Here is a 15,000-nt window from a genome sequence, read left to right on the forward strand (position 1 = left end):
ACGATGAGAGGGTGAATCTACGTCAGGATGATGAGGGTGAAGGTATGTCACGATGAGAGGGTGAATCTATGTCAGGATGAGAGGGTGAATCTATGTCAGGATGAGAGGGTGAATCTATGTCACGGATGAGAGGGTGAATCTATGTCAGGATGAGAGGGGGGTCTACGTCAGGATGAGAGGGTGAATCTACGTCACGATGAGAGGGTGAATCTACGTCAGGATGAGAGGGTGAATCTACGTCACGATGAGAGGGTGAATCTACGTCACGATGAGAGGGTGAATCTACGTCAGGTGAGAGGGTGAATCTACGTCAGGATGAGAGGGTGAATCTATGTCAGGATGAGAGGGTGAATCTATGTCCAGGATGAGAGGGTGAATCTATGTCAGGATGAGAGGGTGAATCTATGTCAGGATGAGAGGGTGGGTCTACGTCAGGATGAGAGGGTGAATCTATGTCAGGATGAGAGGGTGGGTCTACGTCAGGATGAGAGGGTGAATCTACGTCACGATGAGAGGGTGAATCTACGTCAGGATGAGAGGGTGAATCTACGTCACGATGAGAGGGTGAATCTACGTCACGATGAGAGGGTGAATCTACGTCAGGATGAGAGGGTGAATCTACGTCAGGATGAGAGGGTGAATCTACGTCACGATGAGAGGGTGAATCTACGTCACGATGAGAGGGTGAATCTACGTCAGGATGAGAGGGTGAAGGTATGTCAGGATGAGAGGGTGAATCTACGTCAGGATGAGAGGGTGAATCTACGTCAGGATGAGAGGGTGAATCTATGTCAGGATGAGAGGGTGAATCTACGTCAGGATGAGAGGGTGAATCTATGTCAGGATGAGAGGGTGAATCTACGTCAGGATGAGAGGGTGAATCTATGTCAGGATGAGAGGGTGAATCTACGTCACGATGAGAGGGTGAATCTATGTCAGGATGAGAGGGTGAAATCTACGTCAGGATGAGAGGGTGAAGGTATGTCAGGATGAGAGGGTGAATCTACGTCAGGATGAGAGGGTGAATCTACGTCACGATGAGAGGGTGAATCTATGTCAGGATGAGAGGGTGAATCTACGTCAGGATGAGAGGGTGAAGGTATGTCAGGATGAGAGGGTGAATCTACGTCAGGATGAGAGGGTGAAGGTATGTCAGGATGAGAGGGTGAATCTATGTCAGGATGAGAGGGTGAATCTACGTCAGGATGAGAGGGTGAATCTACGTCAGGATGAGAGGGTGAAGGTATGTCAGGATGAGAGGGTGAATCTATGTCAGGATGAGAGGGTGAATCTACGTCACGATGAGAGGGTGAATCTACGTCACGATGAGAGGGTGAATCTATGTCAGGATGAGAGGGTGAATCTACGTCAGGATGAGAGGGTGAATCTACGTCAGGATGAGAGGGTGAATCTATGTCAGGATGAGAGGGTGAATCTATGTCAGGATGAGAGGGTGAATCTATGTCAGGATGAGAGGGTGAATCTATGTCAGGATGAGAGGTGAATCTACGTCACGATGAGAGGGTGAATCTATGTCAGGATGAGAGGGTGAATCTACGTCAGGATGAGAGGGTGAATCTATGTCAGGATGAGAGGGTGAATCTACGTCAGGATTTCGTGTACAGGTCACGATTTTCGAACGTTACCATTTCACGAACTGCACGGGAAATTAAACGCCAAATGCCCTGCGACAACAACGGACGGACCGCCACACGCAGATTTCCTGCTTTTCATACCCACTCCCTACCGTTGTCGTGCTGTGATCACGAAACATGCTTCCTATTTAAGACGTAAATTAAAATTCGTAATCACCACACGCAATAAATGACATAATCGTGTCCTGCTTTAATCTCATTATAACTTTACTCTCTATCTTATATCACATTATGATGCATCAATGATCTAAATCTGACTGGTCTGAGTGATGACGCACTTCATGACTCTAAACCGACTGGCGTACTGGTATGACACTCAGGCTATAGCCGACCTTAGCCCCCGCCCACAACGCTCTGACTGGGTCTGAGTAGACCACGTCAGGCTACAGCCGACCTTAGCCCCGCCCACAACGCTCTGACTGGGTCTGAGTATGACCACGTCACGGCTATAGCCGACCTAGCCCCGCCCACAACGCTCTGACGGTTCTGAGTATGACCAAGTCAGGCTACAGCCGACCTAGCCTCGCCCACAACGCCTGACTGTGGTCTGATGACCCACGTCATGCTATACAGGCCCCGACTTAGCCCCGCCCACACGCTCTGACTGGGTCTTAGTATGACCACCTCAGGCTATAGCCGACCTTAGCCCCGGCCCACACGCTCTGACGGGTCTGAGGTATGACCACCATGCTACAGCCCGACCTTAGCCCCGCCCACACGCTCGACTGGGTCTGAGTCTGACACGTCAGGCTACCCTGTCGCCGGACGGTGGCACGCTCATGTTCAGTTTATTCTTTACACGTTAAACAGCTGTTCCTGCACCAGAGAGTCCCATGATGCTGCTCTCACCTGACGTAGTCGTACTGCAAGAGGTATGAGGCTCCAGTGACGTGGCTGAGTAGAGGCGGAGCCTGTACACCGGGGCGACGCTGATGTTCCAGCGCAGCGCTGAGTGCCGCACGGCTCAAAAATGGGGAAAAACAAAAAGTTTGGAGACGACAGGCTGCCGTACCTCGCCGAGAGGAGCTGGGTCGCCACGTGCGTTGCCCACAGGTGTTTCCACCGGTGTTGCCACGGGCGTTGCCACGGGCTTCGGCACGACCGATCCATAGGCTGACCGTCGCCACCGGTCACCACCGCCGACCATATGGCTGACCGTTGCCACCTCCAAATGTGCGTTGCCAGGCGTCGCCGTGGGTGTCGCCACGCCGACCACCGGGCTGACCGTCACCATGCGACCGCCATGCGGAGAGCACCACCAACGACACACTGACAGCGAAACACATTATTATTATTATTATTATTATATTATTATTATTATTATTATTATTGATCATTATCATTATTATTAGTCTTACTATTATTATTCTATTATTACTATATTATATTATTAGTATTATTATTATACTAGTATTACTATTATTATTATTATTATTATTATTAATTATTAGTACTATCTATATTATTATTCATTATTATTCTACTATTATTATTACATCTTCTTATTCCGATATTATATTACTATTACTATTATTCTGACTATCTATATATTGATTAGTATTATTATTATTAGTACTATTATTACTAGTATCTATAAGTACTTCTTATTATGTATTATTACTATTATACGATTTATTATTCTTATTATTACTACTTTATTATGTGTTATTTATTCTTACTTTTATTATTATTACTATTATTATTATTATAGTATTATTATTATATTATTAGTATATTACTATCTACTCGATTATATCGTAGTAGTAGTAGTAGTAGTCGTATTAGTATGCTTTTATTAGTATGATAATTATAATTATTATTATATTATATTATTAGTATTATGATTATTATTGTATTATTAAGTTATCATTATTCTTATTATATAGTGATTATTATTATATTAATATTCCGATATATTGAGTAGTGTAGTAGTAGTAGTCATTATATATTATTATGATATTCTAATTATTATTATATTATTATTATATTCAGTTATCATTATTATTATTATTATTATTATTAGTATTAGGATCTTCGTATATAATTTACTAGTATTATAGTAGTAGTATAGTATTCGTATAGTAATACTGTAGTAGTCGTTAATATCTATTAGTATTAGTATTATTACTATATATAAGTTTTCATTATTATTATCATTATACTATATCATTATTATTATATTATTATTATTCTTCTCCGGTATCATTACTCTTCTATTATCTTTATTAGTAATCTATTATTAGTTCTTATAGTATACTTCTAATTCATTATAATTCATTCTTATTATGCATTCTTATTATTATGATTCTTAAGTTATCCTCTTCTTATCATCCCTCATCTATGCTTATTAGTTATTATTCTTAGATGTCTTATCATTCTTATAGTCACTGCTTACGATCTCATACTTCACTAATAATCCTCTACCCGTCATTATTATTATTATACTTCACATTACTTTATTATTCTTCTTACTTCTTCTTATTCGTTATTATCTATAATTATCTCTATCCTATAGTCATTATTACTATTATAATGTATATATTATTATGATGATGAGGATTTCCATCCATTAGAACTGTACAGGTGAGAGATTTACACATTGAGGATACCAGAGGTCTCCTCAGCAGAGAGGAGAGAAAGGTAAAGACAAGAAGAGACAGAAACTCCATTCAACACACGTGTTGAGAAACCCCCAACAGCAGAAACCGAAGATAGAAGATGATAACGAACTGTTGATAAAGGACACGAGACGTGAGAGGGGATTATGGGATAGTATACAGCCGGTGTGGGCTAGACGCTGTTCATTATATAGTATATATTATATCATAAGTATCATTAATATTATAGATTATCATATCATATATCATTATATTAGTATCTTATTATATCATATAATCATTATATTCATTTATATTATTCATTTTCATCCTCCTGACCTGTGACCCATTCTCGCTACAGGTTCTACACCAGACATTTGTTTCCTTCACCAATATCAAATAATAACGTGGATGTTTTCCATATACACAGCTTCGTCACATGTTACACCCATGCTCAGCTCACTACTCTCACTGGATCATTTCACAGCATAAAGACAAATTTAGAAAAGAACGCTGAACTAAATCTCTGACAAAACACGTCGCCAAGTGATTCAGAAAGTGATTAACAAACTGCCAATAAGTGATAAAACACGTCAGAAAGTGATTAAAAGTGATTATAAATGACAGAAAGTGATTAAAAAAGTCATTATAAATGACAGAAAGTGATTAAAATGTCAAAAAGTGATAAAAAACATCTAAAAAGATGACCAAAAACGCTGAAAATAGTTTTAATTTTAGATTTTGACCGAGGGAAACTAACGTTGCAGACAACACAAGAGTATGATCATAACTCCAACATCTGAAGATTATAATGTTTAATAACCTGATTCATCACCAGTTATCACCCTAAAACCTCAAACTTTCTACCAGATAAACTACAACTAAAGACTACAGATTCCCTGTTTACCTTCCTGCTCTGATATAAGGTGTAGGAACACGGACATAGAGCATGCATATTAACCCTAGGAGCTGCTGCTCTGTGTGAGACATTAATAATGATTAATAATGATTAATAACGGTTATTAATCACGTAACGGAGGGGGACTGACCTCATTCTGCTGCGCTCTGTCCGCTCGGTCTGAGCCCTCACGCACACTTCACCCTGCACACAGCGTCTGACGTGCTGAGGCGCTGCTGCGTCATCACGCTCAGGTCTCCGAGGGGAGGAGGGGGCGGGGCTAGCCTTAAAGAGACACACACCAGTTATATGGTGACGAATCAGGACGTGATGGTGATGGTTCAACAGACACCCCGATTTGGCTGCGTTGGCTGCGTTGGCTGCGTTAGCTGCGTGGCTGCGTTAGCTGCGTTGGCTGCGTTGGCTGCGTTGGCTGTTAGCCGCAGGGCCGCCGCGGCTGCTCATGGTCGATGGGGACATAGTAGAAGGCTCCCTGCGGAGGGCACGGATGCCTGTCGGAGATGTTCCTTCTTCCTTTGCTGCGCCCGGACGCTACGTCCCAGTCGGCGTCGCCGTGTGATCGCAGCCGGTGGTTAAGTGTGTGAGAGAGAGGATCTTCACCTGAACCACAGCTCTCGATCCTGAAGGGGGAGAGAGGGACGAGAGGGAAGACGTCACGTCACGTAGGAAGGCAAACACAGATACTACTAGCAGCAGATCCCAAACACATTAGTAGGAGGAACATATGGGAGAACTATATTAGGCCTACTTCAGGGATGTCAAACTCCAGACTGTGTGTGTGTGTGTGTGTGTGTGTGCTTGTTTTACTATATTCGTGGGGTCCAAAAACTGGGGAATACAGTATACTTGTGGGGTCTGCACAGCCTTGTGGGTAGGCCTGTCACGATAACAAATTTTATAATATAATAATGCAGGTACACCTTTTCAAAGATCAATAAACTTTTATTTCTAAAGAATATTTAACACTGGAACTGGAAGACATTTTAAATATCCACAATATGTCTTTGATCTCCTTTAGTATGTCGTCTTTCACGCTGTTGTACAGTTATGGAGTTGCCGTTTGTGACACGTATGTTCTCCCAGGTAATTCATACTGGCTGTCAAATGTTTGCAGCATTAGTCGAGTGTTTGTGATAGACTTCAGACTCTGTACTGCATTTAACAATTATTTATTAAACACTAAATATTAAATTTAAATAATACATTATATCTATCTATTTCTATGTGACTATCTGCCACATGGCGAGTAAATGTACCAAAATAGTTCTGTTTTTCAGTCTTCATTTTGGCGAAGGTGCAGCCTCTGCAGGTCGGAGCTTCGCAGGGGGGGGAGCGACACGCACGCACGCACGCACGCACGCACGCACGCACGCACGCACACAAACAGACGCCAGCCACCACGTCACTTCTGTTTACTGATAGCTAGCGTTTACCTTAGGCTAATTTATTAGCTAGTAAGTGGCGATTTTTGACAAGCAGGTAACGGAGTCTCAGGTCACCGTCTGGGAGCCTCTGACACACTGACAGCTGTAGGCTTGTACCGGTTAATGTTCTGTGCATTGTCGGACACATACAGCAACTTTCCTGAAACCGCTTGCAAGACTGACAAGTCCACAGCGGCGTTTATGTCCGAGCCTGTCTCCACCGCCTCCACCTGCAGGTTGTCAACTGCGTGGTTTGGAATGAAAGGGAGAAAACCGGACGCCGAGTAACACGGCGGATATCGCTCATATATGTCTTCTTTTTTTGACGGCGCCTTAACGGCAAAGTGCTGCGGAAAACCCCGCTCCAACTACTCGCATTTTCTGTCTCTCTCTCTCTCTCTCTCTCCCAGGAGTCACGCCTCCCTACACGAAGACCATGCGACTCACAAGAGGGTTCACTCCTCGTCACGCTAAGGAACCAAGAGTGGTCCTCCAGTCTCTTTGGTAGAGAGAGAGAGAGAGAGAGAGAGAGAGAGAGAGAGAGAGAGAGAGAGAGAGAGAGACAAGGAAAACAAACAAGCATGCAAATGGAAATTATCGCGGCCGGAAAAATTATCGAGCTAATTTTTTTTATCGTGCGATTAATTGATTTATTGACTATCGCGACAGGCCTACTTGTGGGGCCAAAATGCTGGACCCCACAAGTTTAAAGGTCTGTTTGAGGGTTAAGACTTGGTTTTAGGATTAGGGTTAGAATTAGGTTATGGTTAGGGTGAGGGTAAGGGTTAAGGTTAGGCATTTAGTTGAGATGGTTAAGGTTAGGGTAAGGGGCTAGGGAATGCATTATGTCAATGACGGGTCCCCACAAAGATAGTGAAACAAACATGTATGTGTGTGTGTCTGTGTGTGTGTCTGTGTGTGTGTGTGTGTGTGTGTGTGTGTGTGTGTGTGTGTGTGTGTGTGTGTGTGTGTGTGTGTGTGTGTCTTTGGCCGCGACTCTGGAAGACTTGGAGTTCAGCTTTTCTTTGAGAAAAGAACAAAGAACGACACTGAAGTCATTCTTAAAAAAGGAAGATGTGTTCGGAGTTTAAAGTTGAATCTATCAACTAGCGTTGCTCTGATTGGTTGGAGAGCTATCCTATTGGTGCAGAGAGAATTTGAAAGACAACCGTTGATCCCGCCCCTCGGATTGAGCCCAGCCAACGGTGAGTTCCCAGACCCAACATCTTGACGTGGGTCTGGCTCGTCAGGCTACTAAAAGTCCACAAGATTAAAATAAAAGTTACTAAAACAATCTTCTGCATGAGAGGAAATACAAGATGACACTGATATGAAAAAAATGCACATAAACATGAGGTTTCCCATAAAGGACACAAGATTAAAATAAAAACTAAGCTTTCCTTGGCATGTGGGTCCGAGTCACATGATCGGCTGAGGTCTCTGGATTAAGGCGGTTTCAGCCAGAACTAACACATTTCATGGGAAGTTTCTGCTGGACGTTTTTTGCGTGCGTGACCACTTCTGATAAACTGAAGTGACTTTTGGACCAACGTTGACATCAGGGGAGAGAGAGAGAGAGAGAGAGAGAGAGGGGGGGGAATGACACGCAGCAAAGGGCCGCTGCCTCGAGCTCTGAGCCTCTGTAAATGGGCGCGCGCTCTACCAGGTGAGCTACCCAGGCGCCCATGAAAGTCTATTTTTTCTCAAAGTTGTTGTCGCTTTAATCGACATTTTTGCGAGTTTGTGGCTTTGTTTTTTGTAGCTTTTTCCCACCTTATTGTCATGATTTTTTGTAATGTTTTTGTGGCTTTTTCCAAAACATAAGACCTAAATGTAGTCTTGCGTCACCAGACCTCCCTCCACAGCTCTGCGGAGGAGGGTCTGGCGAGTCCACACAGCATAGAGCTCAACAGTCCCGCCCACAGCGGGTTCTGGAAGTAAAAATACAATGCAATTTCTCCATTGACATTTGCAGTATAAGCCATAAAATTGTAACCGTCGATGGTAGACTTAAAACCAGCTTGCGTACATAACTAAGCGATTGTATATGCTCATATAGACACCAAAAATCATGGGGCACTAACCTTGTTTAGAGATAAATGTCTTTTATTCGCGATGTCTTGGATAAGTACTTCATTACCCACAATCCTGAACAATCCCACAATCCCACAGTGATGCCTCTGATTGGTGGAACTCATGCTGGTGAGGAGGGGGGGTGTCAGTACCCGATCTGTGCTGCCTGCACGATCCGTCACGAGGATTTACGACACTGCACGAGTCACAATCTGTTCCACGCTTCTGACGTTAGCCTCTGCCGGGAAGCTAACGTTAGTTTAGCTAACAGCTAATTCGGCTAACCACTAGCTGACAGCTTGATTCAGTCTAAAATAACGTTAACTCAAACTTAACACTGGGTAAAGCTGGCTACAGCTGACGTAACAGCCGTTATATATGTTAACGGGTATTTTCAGATTTATTTTGAGGGTCTTTTAAAGTTATTACATGCTGTCTCAGCTAGCGGTTAACCGAATTAGCTGTTAGCTAAACTAACGTTAGCTTCCTTTCTTCAGTAGTGCGCGGTGGTTTATGGCATGAGTAGTTCCTTCGCTCTGAGATGACGATAGGTACACAGTCTTGTACCTTTGACTTTTTCGGGATTTTCTGTTCGTTTTTTTACTCGAAATGATATGTTGTATGCTTATGAGTCACGTCCCGTCTGGTTAGCCTAAGGCATGGTCTAAAACTCTTTATATACGGATTTTCCCAGACGTCAATGGGAGAAATGAACGGGAAATTTACTTCCGGATCCCAAGGTCTCTCAGAGGAGGGGCGGATTGAGCTCTATTCCTGGATGGGAGAATAACGTGCTTTGGTTTCATTGGCATTTCTTTAAACCAATCACAATCTTCATGGGCGGCGATAAGCATCGGACGGAGCCGCTCGATGGTGTTTTAAGCCCCCAATGTCGACTTCAAGGCAGCGCCGCGACCGTCGACTTCAAAACACCTAACCTTAACTCTAACCATTGACTAATCCTAGTGCCTTCCAGGCAGCACTGCCTGGAAGACGACGTTGGGGGCTCAAAACACCAAACACCGACGGAGCTACGGTGCTGCACCGGAGCAATCCCGAAAGTGGAACGCTGTGACGAATGAAATTCAGAAAATTTTACAATTAAAAAGTCAAATATTGAATTATGAGAATTATTAAAACGAAGATTATTTAAATGTAGAGAATTAAATAACGTTAAAAATATAAAATATAAACTCTGATGATGAGGACATGTTAGAATTAAAAGCACAATTAGATAACTTTAATTATGAAATATTATATAACACTTATAAACAAACAAATACAGATAATAGAGGAAACTTAAAGGTGCCGTAGGTCGGATTGTGAAGATCCAGGACTTAGCCAAAAAATTTGAACATCAACAACTTCTCAGTCCCTCCCCCCTTTCTGCTGAAGCCCAAAACGGTCTCCTAAGCCCCTCCCCCCACAAGGGAGACTGAATGCATGTGCATGAGCAGTGATTGACACGCAGTTAGACACCCCCCCTGGTCCTGATTGGTGCGTCTGAACAGGGAGCGGTGGATTTTTGTAAATCTCACTACAGGCTGTAGGTGGTGCCAGAGGAGCCAGATTTATTTTTTAATGACCTGCTTCCTGTAGTTCTACTGGAACATAGGGTCAGTTTCAGCAAATATGTTTTCAATTTTCACCCAGAAAAACAAAAAGTTGCCTGTTGGTCTATGGGAAGACAACACAAGGGTTAAACAGAGAAGTGGAGTCGTAAGACAGGACGACACGGACACGAAAACATCCACAGAAAGATGAAAATAAATGCAACAGCCACTAAAAGTCCACAAAGTCCACAAGATTAAAATAAAAGTTACTAAAACAAAACTGTCTTCTGCATGAGAGGAAATACAAGATGACACTGATATGAAAAAATGCACATAAACATGAGGAAAAGAACCCCCTAAAGAGCCACGGAAAGGACACGAGATTAAAATAAAAACTAAGCTTTCCTTGGCATGAGGGAGGGAAAGGTCAGAGTCACATGATCGGCTGAGATCTCCGGATTAAGGCGGTTTCAGCCAGAACTAACACATTTCATGGGAAGTTTCTGCTGGACGTTTTGAGCGTGTGTGACGATAAACTGAAGTGACTTTTGGACCAACATTGACATCATTTTTACATCTGTAGCCTAGTCTCGCATCGCCAGACCTTCCTCCACAGCTCTGCTGAGGAAGGTCTGGCTAGTCCACACAGCATTCTGGTATGGGAGAATAATGTGCTCTGGTTTATTGGCATTTCTTTAAGCCAATCACAATCGTCTTGGGTGGCGCTAAGCTCCGGACGGAGCCACGGTGCCTCTGCTAAATAGTCTCTGGAAGGAACTTATTTTGGTGGAACATGTGTACGTTCAAAAGTAGTTTTAGTCGTGCAACAGAAAACTCAGATTGGACAGATAGTCTAGCTAGCTGTCTGGATTTACCCTGCAGAGATCTGAGGAGCAGTTAACCATAGTCCTCATAAATCCACCGGAGGTTAGAACGCCAACACAGAGACAGAGGAAGGGGACGGACATCCGAACGAATGTCTGGCGGCACTGGAGCAATCCCCGAAGTGGAACGTTGTGACGAATGAAAAGACGAGGTATCAGTGAGTACATTTACATGCACACTATAATTCAGAATGTGACAATATACAGAATGTGATACAGGTCATGTAAACAGCATATTGGGTTTGGATATTCCAGCCCAGTCTCACGGCAGTTCGTGAAATGGTCACGTTATAAAATCTATTGATTCGTGTACTGAACACGTTAATGTCATTATTTTCGTGTGGTGAGCACGGATTTTAAAGTAATTTATTTCAATGGGAAGCATATTTTGTGATCACAGAACGATTACGGTAGCGAGTAGTATGAAAGCCCGAAAATCCACGCAAGGAGGTTGGTCGGGGTGGAGAATGGGTCAAACAACACAGAACTTTCACCCAGGAGACCGGGGATGGCGTCCGGCGTGTTGCAGTTCCTTTCCCCGTTCTTCTCTTCCTAACCACAAGCATCCCGTTGCTGTGGCCGGCGTGTGGCGTTTCATGTCCCTGTTGTTGGGTGCCACAGAAACGGATCGTGTCCCTGCACCCGGGGATCGCGTCCCGTGTGTGGCGGTCCGTCCCGTTGTTGTTGCTGGCGTGTGGCGTTTAATTTCCCCGTTATGGCGTTTTATGGCGTTTAATTTCCCTGCTGCAGTTCGTGAAATGGTCACTTTCGAAAAAATCGTGACCTGTACACGAAATAAACAAGGAAATCGTGACCTGTACATGAAATAAACAAGGAAATCGTGACCTGTACACGAAATAAACAAGGAAATCGTGACCTGTACATGAAATAAACAAGGAAATCGTGACCTGTACACAAAATAAACAAGGAAATGCGTGACCTGTACACGAAATAAACAAGAAAATCATGAACCTGTACACGAAATAAACGAGGAAATCGTGACCTGTACACAAAATAAACAAGAAAATCATGAACCTGTACATGAAATAAACGAGGAAATCATGACCTGTACACGAATAAATAAATCAAAATAACGTGACCATTTCACGAACTGGCGTGAGACCGGTTTGGATATTCAGAATAAGGCCTTTTTCTGATGAAGACATGTGTGACATGACGGTATTATTCAGGTTTTAGGAGCATTCTTTGGACATGTATACGGAGCATTCAGAATCTGCGTCTCAATCAAGGTTTTTACAACAGTTTGTGACACTTTACGGCCTCTCGCCTGTTTACGGCATACGGTCAGCTCTGTGCGTTGCTATGGTTGCTGATCACAAACTAACCAGGCGACAGTTTGCAGGGCTGCAGACCGGATAAGAAGGAGAAACACAGCTACTTTTAAACATTATCAAAGACTCGGACATCAACAGGTTGTTGGATATGCGCACACATCGCTACGGCGACCTTTTTAACCCTTGTGTTGTCTTCCCGTAGACCATAATGTCACTGCCCGATGTGAGTCGAGTGCAGACGTGAGTCGCGCATGCTCAGATTTGAACGGTTTACGGCATAACGTGTCATACCCGATGTTAGCCGAGTCAGACCGGCTCTGGTCGAGTGCAGATGTGAGTCGCGCATGCTCAGATTTAAACGGTTTACGGCATAACGTGTCATACTGAAATTTGTGAAATCCATAAAATAATAAACGTTTCTCTTTACATACAATAACAGAAGATGGTAATCATTTTAAAAACGTTTTAGCTATCTATGATTGTTTGATTGCTAACGTTAGCTCAAAACGCCATTCAAGTGACAGCCTTTGTTGTGTTTGATAGCTAACTTGTAGCTAGCAGTCATTTCAAAAACGTTTTAGCTATCTATGATTGTTAGATTGCTAACGTTAGCTCAAAACGCCATTCAAGTGACAGCCTTTGTTGTGTTTGATTGCTAACTTGTAGCCAGCAGCAGCAGCAGTTATTTCAAAAACGTTTTAGCTATGATTGTTTGATTGCTAACGTTAGCTCATAGACTGCGCGTTAGCTCAAAAAGCCGTTAGCATCTTGGACGCTACTTGTCGCAAAGTGACGCATGCGCGACTCAAATCGGCGCTCCTCTCACATCGGGCAGTGACACATGCAACTTTTAGTTTTTACCTCCAGACACTTTTGGCACTTTTCCTGAAGTTCTTTGTCGATTTTTTTGGGACATTTTTGTTGTTGTTTTGACCAAGTTTTCCCTGAAGGTTTTTGTCACTTTTTGACGTTTTTTTCCCCGAAGTTCTTTGTCACATTTTCCAATGTCTTTGTCGATATTTTCTGCATTTATTTTTTGGGACGTTGTTGTTGTTTTTTCCCCCTACATTTCTGTCACTTTTTTCACAGTTCTTTCATCAATTTATTTTCTTCAAATGCTATGAAATTGACTAAAACACCCAAATTCAATGAAAGTAGTGAACTGATCATTTATTTAACTTGTGAAGAGCGTTGTAGGGAACCATCCACGTGATTTTTTTTTGACAATTTGGTTGAAAGAAACCCAAATTTCTGATATAGAAACTTTTTGAAAATGGGTCAAATTTGACCCCGAGGACAACAGGAGAGTTAGAGAAGCTGGGTGAAGGAATGGCTCATTACGCGTGGAAACAGCTTTGTCGGAATATTGTCTTTCTCAGAATGAGAGCAAAAACCGGAATATTATGTGAATGTAAACGTTGTCAGTGACAGCAGTTAATCTTCTGGAACAATGTGTTCCAGTTTCTGCTTGTTTGATCCGGTTTAAAGGCAGTTACACACCGACCAGACGGCCGACCTTCGGCAGAAAAGCCAGTGTGACTGATCAGTCTCCCCGAGTTGGTGAAAAAAATGCCTCAGAACACACCGAAGAGACGAGATGTAATACGTCTCCATAACAGCAGGCGGCGCTAATCTGTATTGTCGCCCAAAAGATGAAAACCGGCAGCTGATTGGACGAATGCGTCACGTGGGTCTGGTTTCTCCAGGAAATTTAAAGCCAGACTGTCATGGCGGCTTGTTCAGAATACGATCTCATGTTGTACTAAAATAGTTCACCGAAACGTGTTTCTGAAAACATTTTAAGAGAGAAATAGGCCGTGCAGTTGCTGAATCTGTCTTCATTTCAGATCAACAAAGGTCAGTTTGAAAGATTTTCGTCGGATTTTGAGAGACTCTAGTCACGCTCATCCCGCTCCCCGTTTCCTGGTTAGCTCTTCACCAATCCAACAGGTTCTCACACTCATCTCATAAAATAAGGACGCTTGGTCAGGTGCCTTTGTTGTTGTTATTGACGCTAAAAGTCTCCTTTAGCTCTATAAGTAAACACGCTTGGTCGGGACTATTGCCGTCCCTTTTGACGCAGTTATGTTAAGGAAAAGGTCGTGGGTGGGCGTACGGTTCTGTGACACGCGGGAGGAAAGAAAAAAGCGACTATAGCAAGCGTGACAAGCGGGATGTGAACCCCACTCTCCTGGGTGAAAGTCCTGTGTTTGACCCATCCACCCCCCCATCTAACCTCCTTACGCAGAAATTCGCCGTTACATACTACTCTCTAAATCCTATCTAACTGCTGCTCTCCCCGGTGCGTTACACAAACACGCTGAAAGACGCTTTTTTCGTCACATCAGACGCTGACAGCCACTGTCAAAACGTACGTATTTTACGAGTTCGGAATGAGAACGGGTTGACCAATCACATGGGTCATTGAGTCCGACTGCTGGCAGTGCCCGCCCCGCCGATTCAACATGTCAAATCGCCCAAAATGAAGGCCGTCGGCACCTCGGACGGACGACGGCACGGACCACACCGAACAGACTCGAGTCACCGACCTCGCCAGACTGTCCAATGGCCGATTACCCCACTTTACTAAAGCCAAATGG

At 43.4% G+C, this 15,000-nt stretch overlaps 1 protein-coding gene and 2 pseudogenes across 1 annotated transcript in view; all 3 read right to left on the bottom strand.

Moving 5' to 3' along the window:
* The window catches only part of LOC116036201, a 131,174-nt pseudogene extending 128,285 nt beyond the window's left edge, over positions 1 to 2,889 (bottom strand).
* The window catches only part of LOC118495060, a 1,111,612-nt pseudogene that overhangs the window by 274,721 nt on the left and 821,891 nt on the right, over positions 1 to 15,000 (bottom strand).
* The window catches only part of rnaset2l (ribonuclease T2, like), a 43,323-nt gene continuing 33,889 nt past the window's right edge, over positions 5,567 to 15,000 (bottom strand). The window contains 2 exon segments of the mRNA XM_031317381.2: positions 5,567 to 5,770; positions 5,772 to 5,791. Coding sequence (XP_031173241.2) covers positions 5,587 to 5,770; positions 5,772 to 5,791 — 204 coding nt within the window. The 3' untranslated portion in view covers positions 5,567 to 5,586.

This window comes from Sander lucioperca, chromosome 5 (assembly GCF_008315115.2).
Source record: "Sander lucioperca isolate FBNREF2018 chromosome 5, SLUC_FBN_1.2, whole genome shotgun sequence".
NCBI lineage: Eukaryota > Metazoa > Chordata > Actinopteri > Perciformes > Percidae > Sander > Sander lucioperca.